Here is a 25,118-nt window from a genome sequence, read left to right on the forward strand (position 1 = left end):
TGAATATGGTACATTTTTTAAAAGCACTGTTTTACTCCTAACGTGCAGGTCTCTGTTCTTTAAACATGCCTGTAACTTTCAGGTGCTGTTAGTCCTCAAGTAGCCCTAATCCTGCACACACAGAGTTGAAAAGATTACAGATGTGGTTAACCAGGAAGGGATGAATTTTCTTTTTACAAAGTATGGTGTCAAAAAACTTACAATGCATGAAATAATCCAGATTTAAACAACAACAGCCAGTCCCCATGGCACATTGAAAGCAAAGACAGCATGCCTTTTTCTTTTCCTCTAAGGAGTGTATTGAAAAATACAATGGCCTTGGCAGAGTTTTCATATGTAAGATCCTTTTATTGTACATCATGTTTCTTTTCGTGGGTGCGTTAACACTTTGAGTCCGAAACTCATCCTCTTAGCCACTGATTCAGGATGTCAGAAAGGCCAACAGTGGAAGGCTGGGAGTTACAGCTCCCTGCTCCCTGTACGGACCCTCTAAGATGCCTCTCTTGTTCACAAAGAGTTAACTGCCTACTTCCACCTCCTTCCCTACCCCGTCCAGCTTTTCAAATTTCACCTCTAAAGAGATTATTACATCTGTGTTCCTTTGAATTCTGTGGGTCTTTGAGTCATGGAAGGGATGATTTTTTTCTTTATCTCTTCAGTTCCCCAGATCACAGAGCCGTGGGAAGGTCGCTTGCTCTGCTGTTTCCAGGATGGAATTCAGTTGAGCAGCAGGAGAAGGGCAGAGCTGATTCTTAAACTGGCCTCTGGGTGCAGCTGATTTAATTAAACCAGGGCTTGTGTCTGTCTGTGTTCTAAAGAGCGCTCCTGCTCTCATTCCTCTGCTGCCTTTCTCCTTTGTGCCAAGGAGCCCAGGGACAAGCAGAAATAGAAATGGCAACACTTAGTCTGCTTTCTGAACACTGGCTTCTGCAGACCAAGACTCAGATAAAAGAGAAGATTTGCAAGAGAATGTCCGCCTTTATGTAGACTTAGGAAGATTTCAGAGCTACATAAAATGAAATATGTCACATCCACATGTCAAATCTGTTTCATGAACTGCCTTGTTAATCCACTTAATTGGGGAAAGGGGGGCACGGGTTCATTGGAAAAGACCCTGATGCTGGGAAAGATTGAAGACAAAAGGAGACGGGGGTGGCAAAGGATGAGATGGTTAGCTGGCATCACCAACTCAATGGACATGAATCTGAGCAAACTCCAGGAGGTGGTGAAAGACAGGGGAGCCTGGCGTGCTTCAGTCTGTGAAGCTGCAAAGAGCTGGACACGACTGAACAACAACAAACAGGGGATTTGAGAATCTCCTTTGTCTCTTAACTTTGACACTTCTGACCTGCTGCCTGGTTGTAAAGTCAGCTCTGTCTCACCTAAAGGTGGGAGGAACCTCAGCCTTCCCTGCACACACACAGTGGAGACTCAGTTTCTCGGATTAAATGCCTAGGGACCTCTGAAGCACAGGGTCCTACTGTACCTGTAGGGGTCTGGCTGGGAGAGGAGAGTTTCAGGAAAAGAGTATTGGCTCAGGTCTGGGCAAGGTTAAGGGATGCTGCAGTGCCCAGAGAGTAGGAGAGGGAGGAAGTAGCCACCACCCCCAGGCCATTATAGCCCAGGGAGAGCTGGAGCCTGGAAGAGCATCCCCTAGTGGGAGCTGCTGCCATGTAATCCAGGAAGGAAAGGGGATGGGGGGAGGCTCCAACTTCTTTCTCCTCCTGCCTTTGATCTTCTCATTGGCGAAACCCATCCCTGCCAGCAAGGGATCCTTGATGGTAAAGTTTGTATCGGTCAGCCTCGCAGAGAACAGAACAGAGCAGAGAAGAATGGAAAATGGATCTAGGGATCAACAGAGAATAACCAGCTTAACCATTCTAAAACCTGTAGTGTGAATGGGGGAACCCACCATGGCCACCTTGTGGGATTATGCAGGGTTGTGAGGGGGCAGCATGAGTGGGCTCCCTCACCATTACACCCCCATCTAAAGATCTTCTGAAAGAGACCATCGGGGGTACCCCATAATTCCCAGCCACAGAGCCAGTGGAGGAACAGTCTCAACGTCCTTTTCAGTTCAGTTCAGTCACTCAGTCATGTCGGACTCTCTGTGACCCCATGGACTGCAGCATGCCAGACTTCCTTGTCCATCAGCAACTCCCAGAGCTTGCTCAAACTCATGTCCATTGAGTCGGTGATGCCATCCAACCATCTCATCTTCTGTTGTCCCTTCTCCTCCTGCCTTCAATCTTTCCCAGAATCAGGGTCTTTCCCAATGAAGTCAGTTCTTTGCATCAGATGGCCAAAGTATTGGAGCTTCAGCTTCAGCCTCAGTCCTTCTAGTGACTATTCAGCATTCAGGGTTGATTTCCTTTAGGATTGACTGGCTTGATCTCCCGGCTGTCCAAAGGACTCTCAAGAGTCTTCTCCAACACCACAGTTCAAAAGCATCAATTCTTTGGTGCTCAGCTTTCTTTATGGTCCAACTCTCACATCCATACATGACTACTGGAAAAACCATAGCCTTGACGAGATGGACCTTTGTTGACAAAGTAATGTCTCTGCTTTTTAATATGCTGTCTAGGTTGGCCATAGCTTTTCTTCCAAGGAGCACCCATCTTTTAATTTCATGGCTGCAGTCACCATCTGCAGTGATTTTGGAGCCCAAGAAAATAGTCTGTCATTGTTTCCATTGTTTCCCCATCTATTTGCCATGAAGTGATGGGACTGGGTGCCATGACCTTAGTTTTTTACTTCTGCCCTAAAACTTTCGGCGATGCCAAGTACTCTGTAGTATGCAGTTAGTGGTAGCAGGCACAGTGGGACAGCCACGGGGGCACCCACCTCTGACCCACAATCTAAGACCAGGCAGAGGAGGTTGACCTTCCTTCTCAAAGCCTTTGAACAGCCCCCACAGCACAGGTGAGGTAGAACTTCTGGAAGTGATCATAGCTCTTTGCTCTCAGAGACAAGAAAAGAAATCCTATCTGCTGCTGTCTAACCTTAGTCCCTTGACGTGTATTTCATGGAAGCCAAGTCCAACGAGATGCTCTAAAATCAAACAGGCTTGAGAAACCCATAAACTCTTTCTAGGAAAATTGAGATACATGTTAGCACATTAAAGACTCTGAGAAGTTCTACAATAAGAAATCTGTTTAATATTCTGTATCCTAGGGGCTTTGACCATAATGTCCTTCCTTAATGAAACACTTATTCTCATCCATTGAACAGTTTAAGAAAGGCTTGTTGAACCAGGAGCCAAGCAGTGGGGTCACAGGCATCAGTAACTAGAGTTTGGAGGGGACGTAGATTGCTCAGATGTGGTAACCATATTTCTTGCCAAAAGTGCACCGTAATTAAGCAAGCAATACCAAGTTGACAGTTTTCAAATGGGTTATTTTTAAGACTAGAATAACATTTTCATTATATAGCATGTTAATTTTTGTTATTTCAGCCTGGCCACAGAGCCAGTATCACGTCCATCTGTAACCACAGTGACTCTAGTACCTTTATGCCGAAGTTTGAACTATAAATCGTCATAACATTCCAATTGAGATTAAGTGTCATGGTAATCATAGATTGGGCTTCCCCGGTGGTACAGCAGTAAAGAATCCACCTGCAATGCAGGAGATGTGGGAAACGGGGGATCGATCCCTGGGTTGGGAAGATCCCCTAGAGGAGGAAATGGCAACCCACTCCAGTATCCTTGCCTGGGAAATCCCAGGGACAGAGGAGCCTGGTGGGTTCCAGTTCTTGGGGTCCCAAAGAGCTGGACACGACTGAGCACACCGTCATAGGGCAGGGTGGCTAAAGGCATGAAATCTGGCACCAGCCCTCTGGCTCAATAAATACCTGTCATGACCATCATCACCCTCCTCTAATCCTTTGGGTGCTTGTAAGTTCCTGTGGAATGGGTGTCAGTGCCAAACCTCTGAACCTCCCCGCCCCGCTAGTGCTGGGAAAGCATGCTTTCAGGGAACACAGAGTAAAAGATGAACATTCTGGCCTTGCTGAGGACTTGGAGCGATTTCATACTGCTTTGTCTTGGCAGAGAAAATAAGGAATGTTGGTGGATGACTATGCTGGCGAGAGAACAAGATGCTATTGAGTTGATATGGCCATAGGGTATGACGACATTTAGTTTTCCATATTTCTGGAAATATCAAGGTTATGAGATCTTATGTCATGTTTAACCACTGACACACTTAAATTATTCATTTTATTTAAATCATAATTACAAATTTTGGTTCATTGTGAAAAGCTCTCAGTTTATGTTTTAAATGATCATATCAAAATAAATTCATCATTTTGGGTGTGGCTACCAAAAATATAATATCCAAACTCAAACTGTCATGGCCATCTCTCTAATCTTTTCTCCCCTCCCCCCCTCCCTCCTCCTCCTCTTCCTCTTCTCCTACTCTTCTTTCCTCTTTCTCTGTCTGCAATTTTTCTCCCTTTCTGAAGATAAATTTTTCAACCTCACAGCTTTTTCTCCCCTCAAATAGCTTTGAAATATTCATCATTTTCTTCATCGGACAAAAAAAAAGTTTTTCTTATTTTGAAGATGAAGAACATATGGCTGTATTAAACTGTGAAGATCTTTAGAAACAGAAGTTCTCTAATACTCGCCTGTGATAAGGAAATATAACACTAAGGGCAAACTGCAATAGGGCGATGGCCAGCAGACATGCGATGTATGACCCCGGCGTGAGCGATGAATCACCCGGCGTGATGCCAGACGTGGCGGTCGCCGCTGGAAGCTCCCACAGCCCAGCTAGTCCTGTCTGGTAATGCACGGTCAAATTTGCTTTCATCACACCTGCGCCTGCTTTTGTTCCACACTGAAAAGCTTTGTCAGATTGCCAGTTTTCACACAGATGTATGAATCATGCCAAGGAACTGACCGAGTTGGAGTATCTCAGGGGTCTTCGCCCTCCTCGTCCACACTCAGCATCACTCAGCACAAGTGATCTGTGTGCACGGCTCTTGGACTGCCTAACTCTGTTATATTTTTACCTCAAGTTAAAAGAACAGTTAAAGAAGGGGCGGTGCGCATCGTTCAGATCAACTCAAAATGATTGTGATTACGTGTTAAACCTCATGAATCTCTCTTTAATTAATTACTTCTCTAGATACATCTGGTTCCTGTGTTGTCCGTTGTTTCATTACATTGTTAATTAGGCTGAAGGGGCATTTGTTTCATTCACCCTGTCCGGCATCCCTCGGCCTGAATTATTTCAACGATTTACTTTCTGTTTGCCCATGTTTTTGTTTTTTGGCTTTGCCACATGGTATGCAGGATTCAGGATCTTAGATCCCTCGGCCAGAATCAATCCCGTGCCCCCTGCAGCGGAAGCTTGGAGTCCTAAGCACTGGACCACCAGGAATCTCCTTGTTTGCCCACTTTTATGAGAATCACATTATAAACTCATAAGCCAAAGTAATTTTTCCTTTAATTTTCCCTCAAATTACTTCTATCTTATTTTCTCTTTAGTTTTCAGTCAAAGTGAAAGTGGAAATCACTCAGTCATGTTCGACTCTTTGTGACCTCATGGACTATACAATCCATGGAATTCTTCAGGCCAGAATACTGGAGTGGGCAGCCTTTCCCTTCTCCAGGGGATCTTCCCACCCCAGAGATCAAACTCAGGTCTCCGGCATTGCAGGCAGATTCTTTACCAGCTGTCTTACATTAAACAGATTTCACATGCTTCTCAACATCATACTATTTTCTCAGAAATAAAGTATTACAAATATCAGGTTCCTTTTCATTCCCTTAATCTGATTCAAGCAAGCTAATATACCTGTTCAGAGATAATTCACTCAGAATTTGTAATTGTTTTAAATTAATTTCACCTCTTTCGTGTTCTCTGAATTTTTCCCAGTTACTAAATGCCAACCAAAAATTTTATTGGAAAAACTGCATCATGAGTTTTCCTCCTTGTTTCTTCTGTCCTGATACTATGGTTGTTATAGTTGCTGGACAAATTCACAGTTTATGTAGCTTATCTCATGTATTTTTATACTATTTTATCATATTTTTAGAATTTGCAAACTATTTTTTCTTCCAGGAAAGGCTGGGGGAAAAGGAGGTGTGTCTGACAGTGAGGGGGTGGGAAGACCTTATGTTACCACTTACGTGTAAAGAATGTTTATAAATGGGGGATTCCCTGTCTCTTTTTCCCAATGTTGAGTCTAACTCTTTCTCACTCCCCTGAATTGTAGCATTCCCTGAAAGGGCCCCACCAGCCCCGGGCCCACAGGCCTGAGCTCAAAGGCCATGCCTCCTCTGCAGGTGTACCTGGCTGCAGGCACTGTGTACGGACTTGAGGGCCAGCTGAGCGAGCTAGAGGATGCCGCCCGGTGCATCCACAGCGGCACGGATGAGACCGAGCTGGCAGATCTGGAGGACCAAGTGGCCACGGCAGCAGCCCAGGTCCACCACGCCGAGATCCAGGTAAGAGCTCTCCCCTATGCCCAGGTGGAGGCAAAAAGAGGGGGTACCTCATCTCCCATGAGAGTCGTCTCTAAGCCTTTGTATCTGTCCGTTCCTGCCATCTCCAGCAGACTTCGTGGACATGGTCCTCCCAGGATGCCACCAAATCCTCCTTTTCAAAGTGCAGCCCTCCTCTCCCTGAATTATAGCCTTGATAATATACGTCTTCCAAACCTATGCCATCTTCCTCTTTGACAAATTCTCTGACCCTTGCTATAGAAGCTCCCACCCCACCCCAAGACCAGCTTCCCTAACCTTTAGCACGCTGTTGATTACCTATTTAATGCCAGTGTTCCCCATGATAGACTGAAAGTTTCTTGAGAACAGGACTCTAGCTGTCTAGCTTAACACCGTAAGTCCAGTGCCTAACATAACACCAGACATGGGTTTGGGGCCCAATAACATTGAGAGGAATAAATGAATGAAAAATGAAGTGTAGAATTCTTAGACCAGTATTTTGCATGATTTTCAATGTGGCTGTTTTAGAACTAACTACTATATTTTCTGTAACTTTCTGAAGATGCTTGTTTGCAGTTTTCATGGATAGCCTCTTAGCCTCTGATTCTGGATCAGAATTGACTGTGGACTAAGTAACTGATTCTCAGACTGGGGTCTGTGGACATATGCATATTCAGGGACCCACGAAAAATGCTGGTCTCTGCAGCATAAGCTCAGTGTAGATCCCTGGTTCACTGATATTTCTGTAGACCCTGCATCTCAAAACTTGCCTCGTTTGGAGAATGGACATCAGTAGAAACCATCTCTGGACAGAGAAGATGACAGTCTTGGGTGATAATTATTTTTTTTTTGATAATTATTTTTAAATAAATATTTCTATTTTAAAGAGTCAAAAATCACAACAACTGCTGATACCGTTAAGCATTCTTAAGAATGGGAGGGCACCAGTTCTGTGCTAGGAATGGCCTGGGAATGGGCTCATCACATATGACCCTGTTGACTGTTTATTACCAGCAAGAATGGCTGAAGAGCAACTCTCCTCAAATAAAAATCATTTCCCACAAATGCCCCTCAACATTTAACCAATTCATAGTCAGTGTAATATAAAATAGAATCAAATCATTTGTTTTCTGGGGGTGTAGTTTGCAGCAAATATTTCTCAAATGGCTTGGCAGGAAGTAATATTGTTTATGGATGACTGGGAGGGTTTTATTGGATAATTAGTTATTTGTGATTCCAAATTTTTCTAGGCTTAAATTACTGCAGCCATGTTTTATGGAAGAAAATCCTGGCATCCAAAATATCTATTTTCCTTGTGTTTGCATGTGCCTTGTTGTTGTTGTTTAGTAGCTCTGCTGCTGCTGCTGTCGCTTCAGTCGTGTCCGACTCTGTGCGACCCCATAGACGGCAGCCCACCAGGCTCCCCCATCCCTGGGATTCTCCAGGCAAGAACACTGGAGTGGGTGGCCATTTCCTTCTCCAACGCATGAAAGTGAAAAGTGAAGTCGCTGAGTCATGTCTGACTCTTAGCAACCCCATGGACTGCAGCCCACCAGGCTCCTCTGTCCATGGGATTTTCCAGGCAAGAGTACTGGAGTAGGTTGCTATTAGTAGCTCAGTTGTGTCCAACTCTTTGGGACCCCGTGGACTGTAGCCCACCAGGCTCCTCTGTCCATGGGGCTTGCCTGGAGGCAAGAATACTGGAGTGGGTTGCCATTTCCTTCTCCAGGGGATCTTCCCAACCCAGGGATCGAACCCAGGACTCCCGCATTACAGGCAGACACTTTAACCTCTGAGCCACCAGGGAAGCCCGCCTGGAGGGTAGATGTGCTGAATTATGTTCTTAGCTTAGGTCAGATTCCGGGGACGCCTTCACTTTGGAGTTTACCTTTGGGACAGGCTTGCCGGGTGCTCAAGGAGAGTGCAGGACCATCCACGGGGCAGCGTGCTAAGAACAGCTGGCCACTGTGTCCTGCGGGGTCACCTCTGTGAGCATTCCTGGGAAATGTCTCTCTTAACTCTTAATATCAGGAAAAGCTGTTCTCCTAAATACTTGGTCTTTATCTGTGAACATAGAGTCCTACACTGATCTTTTTGCTTTGGCTCCCAGAAAACTCAGAACTGAACTGGTCATCCCCTTCTATTAAGAGCGAGGGTAAGGGTCCCTGGGTATTTGGTCTTAGGAATTAATGGAACACAATTAGACAGAAAATGATAGATAGGCAGATAGACAGATAGATAAAATGCAGGCAAAACCAACCCTCAGCGATCTCCTTTGCTCTTTCTTCATCCTTTGCCCGTGGACTAAAGCAGGAAAAATTAACCCTTCTTATTCCAGAGCCTGGCAGTCAGCAAATCAGATCAGCAACTTGCTGTCTTCAAGGGGAGGAGCCCTCTGAGCAGAGCCCTCTGAGCAAATCCATCCATCAAAATTGCTTCCAGGAGAGAGTGTGGGCGTCTCACTCACACCAGTTGCTGATGACTGACAACAGTTTATCAGCAATCTGTTTGTCTCTAAACCAAGGGACTGCCCTCCTCAGTGTGAAATTTGAGGAATCAGAATAGGCAGGCCTCTGGGGGGCAGGGAGGGACGAGGGCTGCACAGTGGCCCCCGCTGGGGACTGGCTGCTGGGCAGCTCACTAGTGTTCTTTGACCAGCTGCCACATCCTGGCCTTTACCTGCCTCCTCCTCCTCCTCTGAGTAAGACTGCGGGATAGGGGAAGCATCTCCCATATCTGCTGCCCTTTCAGACCTTCTCTCTGCATCTCCTAGAGCAGCTCTCTCCATGGGCTTCATCCAAAGAAGCCCTCAGTAAATGACAGCGGAATTAGAATTCGTCTTGCGCAGCACGAAATAGCTTAGGGACAGGGGAGGCAATGGGCTTTCCAAGTGGCTCAGATGGTAGAATCTGCTTGCAATGCAAGAGACCCAGGTTCAATCCCTGGGTTAGGAAGATCCCCTGGAGAAAGAAATGGCAACCCACTCCAGTATTCTTTTTTTTCTTTCTTTATTTATTTTAATTGGAGGACCATTACTTTACAATATTGTGGTGGTTTTTGCCATACATCAACATGAATCAGCCATGATGCACATGTGTCCCCCATCCTGAACCCCCCTCTCACCTTCCTCTTCACCCCCTCCCTCAGGGTTGTCCCAGAGCACTGGCTTTGAGTGCCCTGCTTCATGCATCGAACTTGCACTGGTCATCTATTTCACATATGGTAATATACATGTTTCAGTGCTGTTCTCTCAAATCATCCCACCCTCGCCTTCTCCCAGAGTCCAAAAGTCTGTTCTTTACATCTGTGTCTCTTTTGCTGCCTTGCATATAGGATCATCATTACTGTTTTTCTAAATTCCATGTATATGCATTAATATACTGCATTGGTGTTTTTCTTTCTGACTTACTTCACTCTGTATAATAGGCTCCAGTTTCATCTACCTCATTAGAACTGACTCAAATGCATTCTTTTTTATGGCTGAGTAATATTCCATTGTGTATAGGTACCACAGCTTCCTTATCCATTCGTCTGCCGATGGACCTCTAGGCTGCTTCCATGTGCTAGCTATCACTCCAGTACCCTTGCCTGGAGAATTCTATGGACAGAGGAGCCTGGCCGGGTACAGTCCATGGGGTCACAGAGAGTCGGACACGACTGAGCAGCTGACACAGGGAAGGCAGTGAAGACGTCGGGGTGGAGGGCACACACGTTGGGCTGGGCCTGCTTTCAGGTCTCCCATCTGATGCCCCAGCACACCCAGGCTGCGTCATAGCCCCCTCCCTCAGCTCTGCCAGCTTCCTCCTGCCTCCTCCAGTGTCCCCCATGCCAGGTCTTGGCAAGAGGCCTCTGAGGATGCAGCAGCATGGTGCGGGCATGGGCACTGGCATTAATTCTGAGCTCTGCTGTGAGATGTGGGTGCATCACTCATCCCTCTGAGCCACAGTTTCCTCGTCTGTAAAACCAAGAGGACGGTGCCTGCGTCACAGGATTATGACCGAAGCATGAGTGAGTTCATGTATTTAAAGCACTCAGCAAGGTGATGGCACACAGTGATGCCCTTTTCTAAGAGCAGGGACCATGTCTTCTTCACCCCTGGGGACATGGACCGACGGGGATTCTTTCCTAGCACTGAGTGGACTGTTGTTCTCCGTAATCTACCTTAAGACATTGTTGGAGAAGAAATCTGAGCTCCTTCTCACCTTCCGATGTTATAGTGAAGGAAACCAATGCCCAGAGGCTGGAGGGAGTTTCTCAAAGACACTTGGCCTCTTCATAGAGGAAACGGACTTGAATCAGGTGCTGCTGGGCCTCCCACCTAAGACCTGGAGCTGTGATTTTGGACTCTCGGAGTCATGGAAGAAGGAAGGTGGATCTCCAGCTCCTACTTGCCTTTCAAAACTCACAGGGTGTTGCCTCCCAGGGAAGCCTTCCTGGACCCCACCCCCACCCCTATGCTGAGCCCAGTGGCCCTGGGCCAGGGTTCCCATCATGCCCCAGGCTTCCATTTATCCCTCAGGGACCTCTGACAGGGGTGACATGCTCTAGAGCTAACAACTGGAAAATTGAGTTTACAAAGAGGGATCCGTGGTTTAGTTTCTTCACTACAGTACCAGGTAGAGACATGCCTGGTGGAAGTTGAATGAATGAATGAATGAGCATATATCAAAGCAAATTTGTTTTCTATAGGTTCATAACACTTTTAATAAAGATTCTCTCCTCCTGGACTTTGTGCCTACTGATTCTGTCTTTCTCTTGCATTAAGATTTCTGATATTGAGAGCCGGATTTCAGCCCTGACCAATGCAGGGTTGAACATAGCACCCTGTGGGCGCCTCACCAGAAAACGAAACCAGAAGCAAAGGAACCAGGTGAGTTTGTCCCTCGCTCCATCTGCTGGAATACCGCATGACCTGGAAAACGCAGAAGATAAAACACCTGTGGCTTCACGAAGGCATGCTGATGCCTGTGTTCTGTTTGTAGGTACAAACCATAGACACGTCGAGGCATCAGAGGAGGAAACTGCCTGCTCCACCGGTGAAAGGTACGCTTACATCAGACCACAGAGCCACCCAAGAATCAAGCCTGACTCATTCACTTAGAGTAACTCAGAGATCTGAGTTTGAGGACCAGATCTAATGAGGTGTTCTCATCCAGAATTACCCTTGTGGAGAGTCTGTCTTGCTTTGGATTCCTCCAAGAGGCAGACCCTGGGACAAGGATGTGATATGGGAGGTAACTCCCAAGAAACACAGATATGGGAAGAGAGAAATGATTCAGGGAAGGAAGTTAAGCCAATACAGTGTACTTTGATCAGTATTAATAGTTTGCTTCTTTGTGCAAATGATGCTAAACCCTGATGGGGACTTCTGGGAGACAGTATTAACCGTATCTCACACTTTCCTGCTCAAAGAATTAGGAAGATGAGGTTTTTCAACTCTCATTTTTGCTTGAAGGTTATTTTGGGCAGGGACATTAACTCCCTGGTACTTCTGACCTGCCCCATCACTCATGGGCTAAGAGAGAGTGGTGGTGCCTGCAGCAGGATGCTGTCAGAGTGGACTGGGATGGTGACTGTCAGGGAGATGTGAGCACACGCCGAAAGCATCTAACTCAGGGCCCGACTTAGAGGGATTCCAGTAATGCCAGTCCCATCGCCCGTATCTACTGGTCGTTTTCAACCATCTCCCTGGATTCAGAAGCCACAGAGTGAGGATGCCAAACTAAAAATTTAGACCTACAAAGTAAAAGAGTAGAAAGTCAGTGGATACATGTTTGAGTCCTGGGTCTACCCTTCACTGTTCAACAAACATTTACTCAATGCCTACTTTATATTCCACGGAGCCCTAAACAATGAAAATACACTGCAGATCCATGAGCTCTTATTTTGAAAGCCTTGGGTCTCTATGTGTTTCAGAATCATTTGGACATTAGAAAGGCAATTCGGTCTGTGTGCCGTGTGCTTCCTAACAGCCCCCTCCGCGTGGTGTCTGGTGTAGCGTCTGATAAACACATCAGTACCCTGCAGCCAAGTGTGAGAATGCTCATGCTCTGTGGGTGGGACAAGGACCTGAAACGGCCACTTGTCAGCTTACATCAGGTTTTGCCATTAGGCAGTTTTGACTCCAAAGTCATAAAGATTTGCCTTTTTTTTTTTTTTTTTTTTTTGAGCCTTTTATATTTCAGAATTGCAAATAAGAGTTAGTAGACTGTATTGGATTATCTCCAAGCTACCTTTTTGCCAGAAAGCCACCAATGAATGATGCCTTGGTTTATTTGATCTACCCCAAAATAAATAAGGACTTCCCTGGTGGCTCAGAGGGTAAAAGCGTCTGCTTACGATGCGGGAGACCCGGGTTTGGTTCCTATGTTGGGAAGATCCCCTGGAGAAGGAAATGGCAACCCACTCCAGTACTCTTGCCTGGAAAATCCCATGGACAGAGGAGCCTGGTAGGCTACAGTCCATGGGGTCACAAAGAGTCGGACACGACTGAGTGACTTCACTAGTCACTAGTCAAAATAAATAAACAGGACAAAACGTTCCCACAGTCAGACCTATGGACCCAGAATGAGAGGCCAAGTCTAGAACAAAAATCTGAGTAGACTGGACAGCTGCTCCTTCTTCCTTAACCATCAGTCCAGCTTCCAGATGATACTCATTCCTGTGTTTCCTTTTAGCTGAAAAAATTGAGGCGTCTTCAACAGCCACCATTAAAACATTTAACCGCAACTTCATTCTCCAAGACTCCTCGACAAACGGGACTAAAGAAAGGAATAGCACCCCCAAGGATTTGATAGTAAGTCATCTCTGTCTTAATGCCAGTTACTTTCACTATTGATGGCACCTCCATTCTGCAGCCATTCTTTCTGTGGATCCCCAGTCAGAACTTCCTGCATGATCTCATGGTCTGTTGGTTAAATGTTCCTTATATTGCTAGACTCCTGGGTATGTGAATACATTCTCTCAGCTATATCTCCAGCTCCTTTTAGGAACCAGGTTTAATATAAGAGAAATAAAAACATGTAGACAAAATGTAAGGTCTAACTGAGGTGTACAAGTTTTTATTCTGCTTTTGGTTCATATTCACTCTTCCTTAAATTTCTTGTTAGCCATTAATTACTTGTGTTCCTACAAAAAAGTCAGCAGCTGCCCATAAATGTGGCAAAGAAAGGGATAATGGATAATTTGCATAAACCTGGAGATCACGTAAGAGGGCTAAGGGATTACACCAACATATGCTTCAGAATTTTGCAAATGCTCGATGCTGCTTACATGGGAGGTAAAGATCCAGCTGAACTGCCCCAGGGATACTGATAATGCTGAGGGGGCAGAAGATGGCTGGTGACAAGACTGAAGCACAGGCAGACCTTTTATGCATCACCTGTTGCTCCCTTCCCTTCTCCCCCGCACTGTCCCTGTGTCCTGAGCACACGGACACCAGGAAATGGCACAATGGAGGGCACGCTCTTTTGAACTACAAGTTACTACATCTCTCAGGCACCATATGGCAACTGTGCGGCCCGCTGCCTTTGCTTCACTGGTGAGCCAGTACCCCGACCTTCCAAAGTCCAACCACCTGGCTCCTGGCCATTATTGCAAAGACCTAAAAAGATGCATTATTACTCTAAAAGGGCAGACCACTAGGGCCAGGGAAGGAATCTGTTATAAATAAGACAGTTAAAACTAAATTACCTTAGGGGAAAGTGGGAAGGTAGGGAAGAGGGATAAATTAGGAGTTTGAGATTAACATATATACACTAGTATATATAAAAATAGACAACCAAGAAGGACCTACTGTATAGCACAGGGAGCCGTACTCAACCTATAAGGGAAAAGAATCTGAAATATATATACATACACACACCTGGGCTGCCAAGGTGGTACTAGTGGTAAGAACCCACCTGCCAATTCAGGAGACATGACTTGGGTTCAATCCCTGGGTCAGGAAGATCCACAGGAGGAGGGCATGGCAACCCACTCCAGTATTCTTGCCTGGAGAATCCCATGGACAGAAGAGCTTGGCGAGCTACAATCCATAGGGTTTCACAGAGTCAGACACGACTGAAGCGACTGAGCACGAAGCTCGCATATACAACTGACTCACTTTGCTATACTCCTGAAACTAATACAACATTGTAAATCAACTATACTTCAATATTATTTTAAAAAAAATAAAGAGAATAAAGCTCCAGGTCCCCCTCTCTTAAAATTAAAAAAAAAAAACCCAATAAATAAATTACCTTCCATAGAGATAGAACATAGATAAGTGGTTGCCAGGGGTTCTGAGGAGGGAGCATAGAAGGAAATGCTTAAGGATAAGAGGTTTTACTATAGAGTGAGGGTATGTTTTGAAACTTGACTGAGCTGGTGGCTATGTAACATTGACAATGTACTAAATGCTGCTGAATTGTTCATTTATAAATGGTTAATTTTATGTTTGTGAATTTCACCTCAGTAAATTTTTTTTTAATAAGTTAACTTTAAATAACACAGAAAGGTTAAAAATGAAAGGATAGACGATGTTTGCTAAATAAATGGAAACAAAAAACAAAGGGCAGGAATGCTACTTTCAAACAAAGTAGAATCCAAGGCAGGAAGCACACAGAAGAAACAGGAGGGGGCATGTTTAGATATTGATAAAATAAAGGAAATCATGAGCCTTTCTTGAACTGGAAAACAGAGCAATTTAATGTGCCATGGTTAATGACTTTAAAATTCTCCTATCAGCCCTTGGAAGCCCAGTACACCAGAAATACATACAAATTAGATAATTTGGAATAGTGTAATTACTAAGCTTTAATTAAGAAATATATCTAAAAAACATATCTAACTTTATACTTAACAGAGAGTTCACTTTCTTTCCAAACATCAGTGGACCACTTATAAAAACTGATTTTATACCAACTACAAAGAAAGCCTCAATAAATTCCCACAGGTAGAAAGTATAAAACTACCCTCTGTGACCCCAATCCTCAAAATAATCTCACATGTTCTGAAACTGTTAAAACCCCAACAACCAAAGCCTGATGGGGCTGGTAAGTGTGTACACATCTCCATGCTCACTTACACACACAGACACATACAAATCACATACCAGTAGTGCTTCTTCAGAAAGGTGAGGCATGCTAAATAAAATATTAGCAAATTAAATGCAGGGGTACTTTAAATAATAAATTACCAGATAAATCTTACAGAATGCAACAAGACCTTTAATACTGAGATAATGATTAATAAATCCCACAAAAAATTCATTCTTTCCAAATTAACTTATAGTTTAATCTAATTCTCGTAAAATTCTTAGTGAGATTTTCTTAGAACTAAAGTTCATATAGGAATAAATATGAACAAATAGACAAGGGAAATTTGCAAAGTTAAAATGGTTTTCCTGCCAGATTTTTAAATAAATTAAAAACTGTAAAGAAATTGATGATTAATGAAATAGAATAGAAAGCTCAGAAATAGATACAGGCACATATGAAAGTCTGTTTTATGAATTTTTTAAGCCTTAGGAACCAGTAGAGAAGGTATAGATAATTAAAAAAAAAACAAAACACAACTGTGCTTGGCAAATTAGCCAATGGGATGTAGTCGGAAGGGAATCAGTTTGTCTCACTCCATATACCAGAATGAATTTCGGATGGATTAAGAAGTACATGTAGAAATGCATCACTTTTTGAGTGCTGTGAACTGTTCCACTGGGCAATGGGCATGAATACCTTTCATGACATAAAAAAGCAGCAGATGTTGTTAATGGCCTCGCCTGCTTTCACCGAGTGGCTAATTACACCTGCTCGTTTTCCACCTCAGGAGCCCACCCTGGAGTCTGCTGTGATGTGTTAGCACCGTGGAGCCCCACTGCCAGTGACCCACTGCCTCCGGCGTACACGACAGTGCCTTGCCCCAACAGCCATCGAATTGCTGCACGGATTTCCACCTGAGGAGAGGGCCTGGGGAGGCCACAGTGCACCCCTGCACAGGGCTGTCCTGACACCTCAGCCAGAAAGCAGACCCAGACTTCAGCATCAAGGTCTTGCCTACTCTCTGCCTTAGGCTCCCAGGGGAATCCAAGACAGAACCCCAGACGCTGGCTTCCAACAGCAGAGCTCCATGTTCAAAAGATGCGTCCTCTCCCTGTTCACTTTGCTCTGTGTGTGGTCTTTAAGACTTCATTTTATTTTATTTTTTTTACGCTTTTGATTCAACTAGAATTACATGTCAACAATTTGTCCCAAAATACAGTGCTGGGGTCAGGGGATAGTGGAGGGAAGGGTGTTAACATTTAAGTCATCAGTTCTTATTAATCTCTCACAGGCATGTCTGTCCTACAAATGCTTAGGAGAAAAGTGAAATGCCCCTGTAGTGAGTACTAGGGACTGTCTAACTTGGGAGCCCTCAACTATCAAAGTCTCCCTCTAGCCACCTTGTTCCTGCTGGCTTCTCGCCCACCACACCACCAATTCCTCCCTTCACTTTAAAGTCGGAAACCACAGGACAGAAAGCTCTCACTCACCCATGCCATGCCCGAGTCTATCTGAAACAATGTCTCATCAAGAATTCAGGGCTCTTCCTTGGACTTGCTGAGAGTCTCCCCGCTCTGAAGGGGAGAGGGGCCTGAGAAAGCCCACCATTGGCTTAACTTTAGTGCATTGTCCAGAATCAGTAAGATGTGGTTTAGCAATGACCGCGTCTAAATGAGGTTTTAGGTAACTGGATGATTGCAGAGTACAACCACACAAGGAAATGCTATACTCCAAAATTTACCTCCCAATAAAAATTCAGCCGAAGTAGTAAGAAGACCCTAAAGATAAAAATGGTTAAGGACCAGCCTGAGAAAACTTGCATGTCTGAATAAAGCAAGGACCAACTATGAACTCAACAGACGCAAGAGTTGACGCTAACTCCCCTTGTGTGGTCTCAAATGCATGACTGTTCAGTGTGTTTATAAAAGCAAATGGAGTTGGAATTTCACTCAATTAATTGAGTACTAGCAACCTTTTAAAAAATTTTCCCCTTGTATATTTTGAATCCAAGGAAGAAGGTACAAGATGGAAAGTAAAGGAATAGCATGATTGATGTTTATTAAGGGACCGCTCTGAAGGAGGCGATGGACTTATCATTCTAATACTTATAGCAACCCTATTCAGTAGGTATCCCCATTTTTTCAGATGAGGAGACTGAGGGCCAGAGTGATTAATTTGCCAAAATCAGACCTTTAAGCTAAGTGTAATTTGAACGCCTGACAAAGCCTCATTCTGTGTTGTTTTCAACTTCTCTGTTCTTTTGCTGCTGTGCACATTTCCAGACCTGACTTGCTGCTGAAATGTGTGTTATGATCCATTCCTGATGGGGGTCTACCTATCTTCCAGTAATATTCCTTGCTGATGCTGTATATGTGTTATCCAACAGAAATGAGTCCTTTGAAATAAAGTAAATCTTTGGCTTTTTGTTCTGTTGGCGTGGTTAAAAGCAAACAAATACACAATTTTAAAACACAACAAAAAAGATCTGAGTTCCAAATAGAGCGTTTTCTTTAAGAGGCATGAAAAGCAACTACTGTTGTGTTACAGTGTTAAAATATTCAGTTTTCCTTGACAAAAATGTGTACTGTGTAAGCCTTGCAAAAAAAAAAAAAGAAGAAGAAGCCTGCTCTATGGCATTTGAATTTTTATAAAGGTTTCCTTGTGCCAAATAAGTGCAAAGATTTAATTTACTATTAAAATCCATACACATATGTTATAGTTCCAGAAGAATTATTTTGTCATCAAGTGATTTTGATCTTCAGTGTCAATATTTATATTTAGATTAATTTTTATAAATGAAAATATTTTAATGGTTTAAGAAAATGAGGCCAATAGGACCATATCTTTGATGACTTCTGAAAGTATGCTTGCCTTCATGTTATATGCACATTGCCAAGAATTACTGTCAAGAAAAATGATCAAGAAGTAAAAGTCATTTATGAAAATAATGTTTGTGGGTGTGTGTTTTTTTCGGTTTTGGTTTTATTGGTTACAGAAGACTGGGAATGAAGAAGGGGTAGGGAAGTCAATGGCTAGTCATTGGCAGAGCCAAGATGCAAAGCCATGGTTGCCCCATACCCCATGTTCCTTCTGGTTATACCACTCACCTCTCCACTGCTTGTCTTCCTGAGAACAGAATCGCCCAGGACCACCTCTACTGAGGGGTCACTCAGGTAAGACTAGCAGTTCTCAAAGCAGGAGGAGGGGCAGTGTGATTTTTGTGCCTCGGGGGACATTGTCACAACTTGCTGGGGGCAGGACGCGCACAAACAGCAGCCAGGGATGCTGCTAAACACCCTCCAGCGCACAGGACAGTACCTCCCAAAACAAAGAATTACCCAACCGAAGACGTCAGTGGTGCCGGGTGTGAGAACCCTGGGTTAGACCCTGGAGGGAAGCCTGGACACCTGTGGAAAAGCCGCTCCCACCTCCGCGGGGACTGTGTGGCTGAGTGGGAAGCAGGGCAGTGACTCTCTCAGAGCCTTTCACAGGCTCAGAGGCAGTTGTTGGTCCTGTGAGGCTGGCCTGCTCACACACTGGCCCTTCCATCCCCGGATGGGAGTAGGAACCCACAACAAAACTGCAATGAATGAGGGAATAAAACAGCAGCAAAGAGCAGATGGACCAAGAGATGGTCATACTGAGTGAAGTAAATCAGACAAAGAAAGACAAACATCATATGATGTCACTTATATGTGGAATCAAAAGAAAATGATGCAAATCAACTAAGTAACGAAACAGATTCACAGACATAGAAGCCAAATTTATGGTTACCGAAGGGGAAGGTGGGGAGGGATAAATTAGGAGTTTGGGATTAACAGGCGCAAATCACTGTATATAAAATAAACAACAAGGATTTATTGTATAGCACAGGGAACTATATTCAATATCTTGTAATCTATAATGGAAAAGAATCTGAAGCTGCACACCTGAAACTAACACAATATTGCAAATCAACTATGGCTTAAACAAAAAGAAGCAGCTGAGAGCCTTCTCTGCCTGAGAGGCTGACAGCAGTACTCAAGCTTGAGTGGGCATCACAATCCCCTGCAAAAACACAGATTCAGGGAATAAATCCAGTCACCTCCCATCCTCAGTTTACCTTCCTCTATGCTCCCATGGATGGCAAGGATATCAAACCAGTCAATCCTAAAGGAAATCAACACTGAATACTCGTTGGAAGGACTGATGCTGAAGCTGAAACTCCAGTCATCTGATGTGAACAGATGACTCATTGGAAAAGTCCCTGATGCTGGAAAAGATTGGGGGCAGAGGGAGAGGAGGGCATCAAAGGATGGGATGGCTGGATGGCATCACTGATGCAATGGACATGGACTTGGGCAAACTTCAGGAAAAGGTGAGGGAAAGGGAGGGCTGGCGTGCTGTACTCCATGGGGTCGCAAAGAGTGGACACGACTAGGTGAGTGAACAATAACAACAACGCTCCCATTAATGTGCATGGCACAATATTCGCTAAACATTCACAACCAGTTAACACTTAGGTTGGTGGGGCATTTCAGATGGGGCCAGCGGGGAGAATGACACCAGGAGACCCTCTGAGATATTCTCTGGGCAGCATTTCCGGACCAGAATTCCTGACTTCTCTACACTGCCTCCCGTCCCCAAGCACATTCCCATAGGACAGCAAGACATGGAAACAGCTAAGAGGGTTCAGACGCACTCCAGTTACCCAAGCATTTGTCTACCCTAACCCAGAAGCCCAGAAAACTTGTATTGAGCAGCCAGTGTGTGCTGACACTCCAAGTATTCAAGAGAACCAGTTTGAGTCAATAATTTGAGTGTCAAGAGCGATAGGCAACTAAACTTGTAGAAAATTTACAGCTCTTCTTGTTCCCAGGATAAATAGGAACAGAGTAAAGATAGTATTTTCCCCTAAGAAATAAGAGCTTGATTTGCCATGCCAAAAAAAAATAATAAAGTGACCCAGTATTCATAGCATTTGAAGGCTGCCAGAAAACACTGAGCTCTACTCTTTGACATCCCAAATGCCAGGTTGGTGACCTAGCACCTCATCTGTAAAATGGAGTTAAAATAGCTTCCTCATGGCGTTGTTAAAAGGTTCACTGAAGGGCTTCCCTGGTGGTCCAGTGGTTAAGAATCCACCTTGCAACACTGGCTTGATCCCTGCTCCAGGAAGATCCCGCATGCCATGGAGCAACTAAGCCGTCTATGCGCCACAACCACTGAGCCCACGCCTATAGCCCGTGCTCCGCAGCAAGCAAAACCACCGCAATGAGAAGCCCATGCTCTGCAGCAAAGAGCAGCCCCCGCTCACTGAACCTAGAGAAAGCTGGTGTGTAGCAACAAAGACCCACCAAGACAAATAAATAAATAAATAGTTTTTGAAAGATAAAAGTTCAATGAAGTAACACACAAGGAAATTCTCAGCAGAATGCTTGGTAACTATAGGTCCTCAATGTCTTCGTTTTTCTCTTGGAATACGAAAAGCATTTGCATATCAGCACCAATGATTTATTTTGCAAAATGCTGTGCCTCAATTTTTCTACTTATGGTAGAAGACATTATTTTTCTGCAAATATTCACTCCCTTATCCCCCTAACTCTGGGAGGAGTGCACTGCCTCACCCCACTGGAGTTGGGCTTGGTCATGTCACTTGCCTTATGGTTGGTGGAGCACACTTCTCTGTCTCTGGCTACTATAACAAAAATACCAAAGACTGGGAAGTTTATAAACAACAGAAATGTATTTCCCACAGCTCTGGAGACCGAGAGTCCAAGATCAGAGTGCCAGCATAGTTGGTTGTGGGGAAAGTCTGCTGCAGACTTCTCACATGTCCTCACATGGAGAGGGTTCACTGGAGCCTCCTTTAAAAGGGCACTAATCCCAACCAAGAGAGTGGAGCCTTTCCGACCTAATTGCCTCCCAGAGGCCTTACCTCCTCATATCACCACCTCAGGGGTCAGGTTTCAGAACATGAATTTTGAGAGGACACAAACATCCAGACAATAGCATTACTGAACCCTTGGTTTGGACTTGGCCATGTAACTTGCTTTGACTCATGACATGTTATTAATAGAAGAAGAGCTACATAAGGGACTTGAAATATGTTTATGGAGTTGGGTTGGCCCATTTATATTTGCCATTCACTATGAGAATATGACATGGAACAACAGATCGGTTCCAAATAGGAAAAGGAGTATGTCAAGGCTGTATATTATCACCCTGCTTATTTAACTTATATGCAGAGTACATCAGGAGAAATGCTGGGCTGGAGGAAGCACAAGCTGGAATCAAGATTTCCAGGAGAAATATCAACAACCTCAGATATGCAGATGATACCACCCTTATGGCAGAAAGTGAAGAGGAACTAAAAAGCCTCTTGATGAAAGTGAAAGAGGAGAGTGAAAAAGTTGGCTTAAAGCTCAACATTCAGAAAACTAAGATCATGGCATCTGGTCCCATCACTTCATGGGAAATAGATGGGGAAACAGTGGAAACAGTGTTAGACTTTATTTTGGGGGGCTCCAAAATCACTGCAGATGGTGACTGCAGCCATGAAATTAAAAGACGCTTACTCCCTGGAAGAAAAGCTATGACCAACCTAGATAGCATATTGAAAATCAGAGACATTACTTTGCCAACAAAGGTCCGTCTAGTCAAGGCTATGGTTTTTCCTGTGGTCATGTATGGATGCGAGAGTTGGACTATGAAGAAAGCTGAGTGCCGAAGAATTGATGCTTTTGAACTGTGGTGTTGGAGAAGACTCTTGAGAGTCCCTTGGACTGCAAGAAGATCCAACCAGTCCATCCTAAAGGAGATCAGTCCTGGATGTTCATTGGAAAGACTGACACTGAAGCTGAAACTCCAATACTTTGGCCACCTCGTGCAAAGAGTTGACTCATTGGAAAAGACTGATGCTGGAAGGGATTGGGGGAAGGAGGAGTAGGGTATGACAGAGGATGAGATGGCTGGATGGTATCACGGACTCGATGGACACGAGTTTGGGTAAACTCCGGGAGTTGGTGATAGACAGGGAGGCCTGGTGTGCTGCTCTCCATGGGGTCACAAAGAGTTGGACACGACTGAGCGACTGAACTGAAATGAACTGAATGAGAACATGCCACAGGCAGCCCACTGACCTGAGGAACAGATTCAGATCCAACCTTTAGCCAAGTCTATTGAGCCCAGGAGGTCATCAAAGCCACCCCAGGCAACATGTAGACATACGAACAAGAATAAATCATTGCTCCTTCAAAGCACTGAGCTTGGGAGTTGTTTATTATGGAGTAATAGGTAACTGATACACTATGTGAAAAATTAGTTTTATAACCTTAGATTAATCTTTGTGTTAGTGATGAAATGAAGATGAGTGGATGCCAAAAGTAAAATCACATGCCAATATAAAAGATATATAAGCAACTATTGAACTACTTGTCTTTGACATTTTGTTAAATATGGAACTTCTGTTACATTTTTGAAGTATCTTTCTGTGTACATGTTGATCTTTCACAAAGGGTCCTCTATTCCTTGAAATTTTTGACAAAACTTTAAAGTACAGGAGGCACTAGGTACATTGCTTTAAAAATAACTTTTCGAATGACAGCCACTTTATTTTCTCCCAGGGGAAGTATTTCCCATACAAAATTTGCATTTTACAGAACAGTAGGTTTCGTGAGCCTTCTGTCACTACAATTGAGTTGTAATTACGATAAAGTGCAGGTAAATGGCGTTGCATTTTAAAGAGCTTTCAAGGGACCAGAAAAACTTTAATATGCACTTCAAACATTGGAAATCCCAAAGAAGTTATTCAGAAGGATCAGATTTGGTAGAATCAAGTCCTCAAATATAGAAATATATGTTTTATATCAAAGTTATCATGTTTGATAAAGATGAAAGATTAAAGGCAGTGCTTCTCAAACTTTAATGTGCAAATTCTGATTCAGCAGGCCTGGTGGGACCCATGACGCTACATTTCTAACAAGCTCCCAAGTGCTGCTGCTGCTGCTGGTTATACTTTGAGTTGTTGTCGTTCAGACCCTAAGTCATGTCCAGCTCTTTGTGACCCCATGGACCGCAGTATGCCACGCTTTTCTGTCCTCCACTATCTCCCAGAGTTTCCTCAAATTTATATCCACTGAGTCGGTGATGCTATCTAACTATCTCTTCCTTCGTCACCCCCTTCTCCTTTTGCCTTCTATCTTCCCAAGCATCAGGGTCTTTTCCAGTGAGTCAGCTCTTTGCATCAGGTGGCCAAGGTACTGGAACTTCAGCTTCAGCACCAGTCCTTCCGATGAATATTCAGGGTTGATTTCCTTTAGGATTGATTGGGTTGATTTCCTTTAGGATTGATTGGTTTGATCTCCTTGCAGTCCAAGGGACTCTCAAGAATCTTCTCCAGCACCACAATTCAAAAGCATCAATTCTTCAGCACTGAGCCTTTTTTATAGACCAGCTCTCATATCCATAAGTGACTACTAGAAAAACCGTAGTTTTAACAATACAGACCTTTGTTGGCAAAGTGATGTCTCTGCTTTTTGATATGCTGTCTAGGTTTGTCATAGCTTTTCTTCCAAGGAGCAAGCGTCTTTTAAAAATTCCATGACTGCAGTCACTGTCCACAGTGATTCTGGACTCCAAGAAAAGAAAACCTGTCACTGATTCCACCTTTTCTCCATATATTTGCCACGAAGTGACGGGTGTGGATGCCATGATCTTAGTTTTTTGAATGTTGAGTTTCAAGTCAGCTTTTTCACTCTCCTCTTTCACCCTCCTCAAGAGACTCTTTAGCTCCTCTTCACTTTCTGCCATTAGAGTGGTATTATCTGCATATCTGAGGTTGTTGATATTTCTCCCAGAAATCTTGATTCTAGCTTATGATTTATCTAGCCTGGCATTTCACATGATGTACTCTGCATGTAAGTTAAATAAGCAAGGTGACAATATACAACCTTGACGCACTCCTTTCCCAATTTGGAACCAGTCAGCTGTTTCATATTCAGTTCTATGACCTTCATTCAGCTTCTTGACCTTCATATAGGTTTCTCAGGAGACAGGTAAGGTGGTCTGGTATCCCCATCTCTTTAAGAATTTTCCACAGTTTGTTATGATCCACACAGTCAAAGGCTTTATTTAGGGTAGTCAATGAAGCAGAAGTAAATGTTTTTCTGGAATCCCCTTGTTTTTCCCATGATCCAGCAAAAGTTGGCAGTTTGATCCCTGGTTCTTCTGACTTTTCTAAACCCAGTTTGTACATGCGGAAGTTCTCAGTTCACATTCTTTGGCATTGCCCTTCTTTGAGACTGGAATGAAAATTGACCTTTCTCAGCCCTGTGGCCCACTTTGAGTAGCAGTGCTCAATAGAGTCCCTCAGAGAGTCCCCTGCAGGGCTGAGGTCCAGGTGCCCACAGTGGTAACCTGTTCATTGATGCTTTCTTGTGACTTTTTCTCCCTTCACTCTCTCACATTCTCCCTCCCTCAGCATATACCCTGGGGGTCACTTCCCAAATTAACCACTTAATGCAGAATCTCCTTTGAGGAAACTTCAAACTAAGACATTCCCTGCACTGCATTTACGTGTGTGATTATCTTTCTCCTGCACTGACCTGAAAGCCCCTTGAGGAAGTGGGTTCCGTTCATAATCACACAGAGCTTGGCACAGAGCA

The 25,118-nt window shown here is 44.1% G+C and overlaps 1 protein-coding gene and 1 long non-coding RNA gene across 5 annotated transcripts in view; one reads left to right on the forward strand and one right to left on the reverse strand.

Moving 5' to 3' along the window:
- Window positions 1-18,422, forward strand: part of MYRIP (myosin VIIA and Rab interacting protein) — a 227,019-nt gene extending 208,597 nt beyond the window's left edge. For all 3 annotated transcript variants that reach the window (XM_070776113.1, XM_070776111.1, XM_070776112.1), the window contains 5 exons: window positions 6,296-6,457; window positions 11,220-11,324; window positions 11,437-11,497; window positions 13,132-13,250; window positions 16,262-18,422. In XM_070776113.1, the coding sequence (XP_070632214.1) occupies window positions 6,296-6,457; window positions 11,220-11,324; window positions 11,437-11,497; window positions 13,132-13,250; window positions 16,262-16,294 (480 nt within the window). In that variant the 3' untranslated portion in view covers window positions 16,295-18,422. The remainder of the gene's footprint in view (window positions 1-6,295; window positions 6,458-11,219; window positions 11,325-11,436; window positions 11,498-13,131; window positions 13,251-16,261) is intronic.
- Window positions 1-25,118, reverse strand: part of LOC139178576 (uncharacterized) — a 65,756-nt gene that overhangs the window by 32,441 nt on the left and 8,197 nt on the right. The window lies entirely within an intron of this gene.

Source organism: Bos indicus, chromosome 22 (assembly GCF_029378745.1).
Source record: "Bos indicus isolate NIAB-ARS_2022 breed Sahiwal x Tharparkar chromosome 22, NIAB-ARS_B.indTharparkar_mat_pri_1.0, whole genome shotgun sequence".
NCBI lineage: Eukaryota > Metazoa > Chordata > Mammalia > Artiodactyla > Bovidae > Bos > Bos indicus.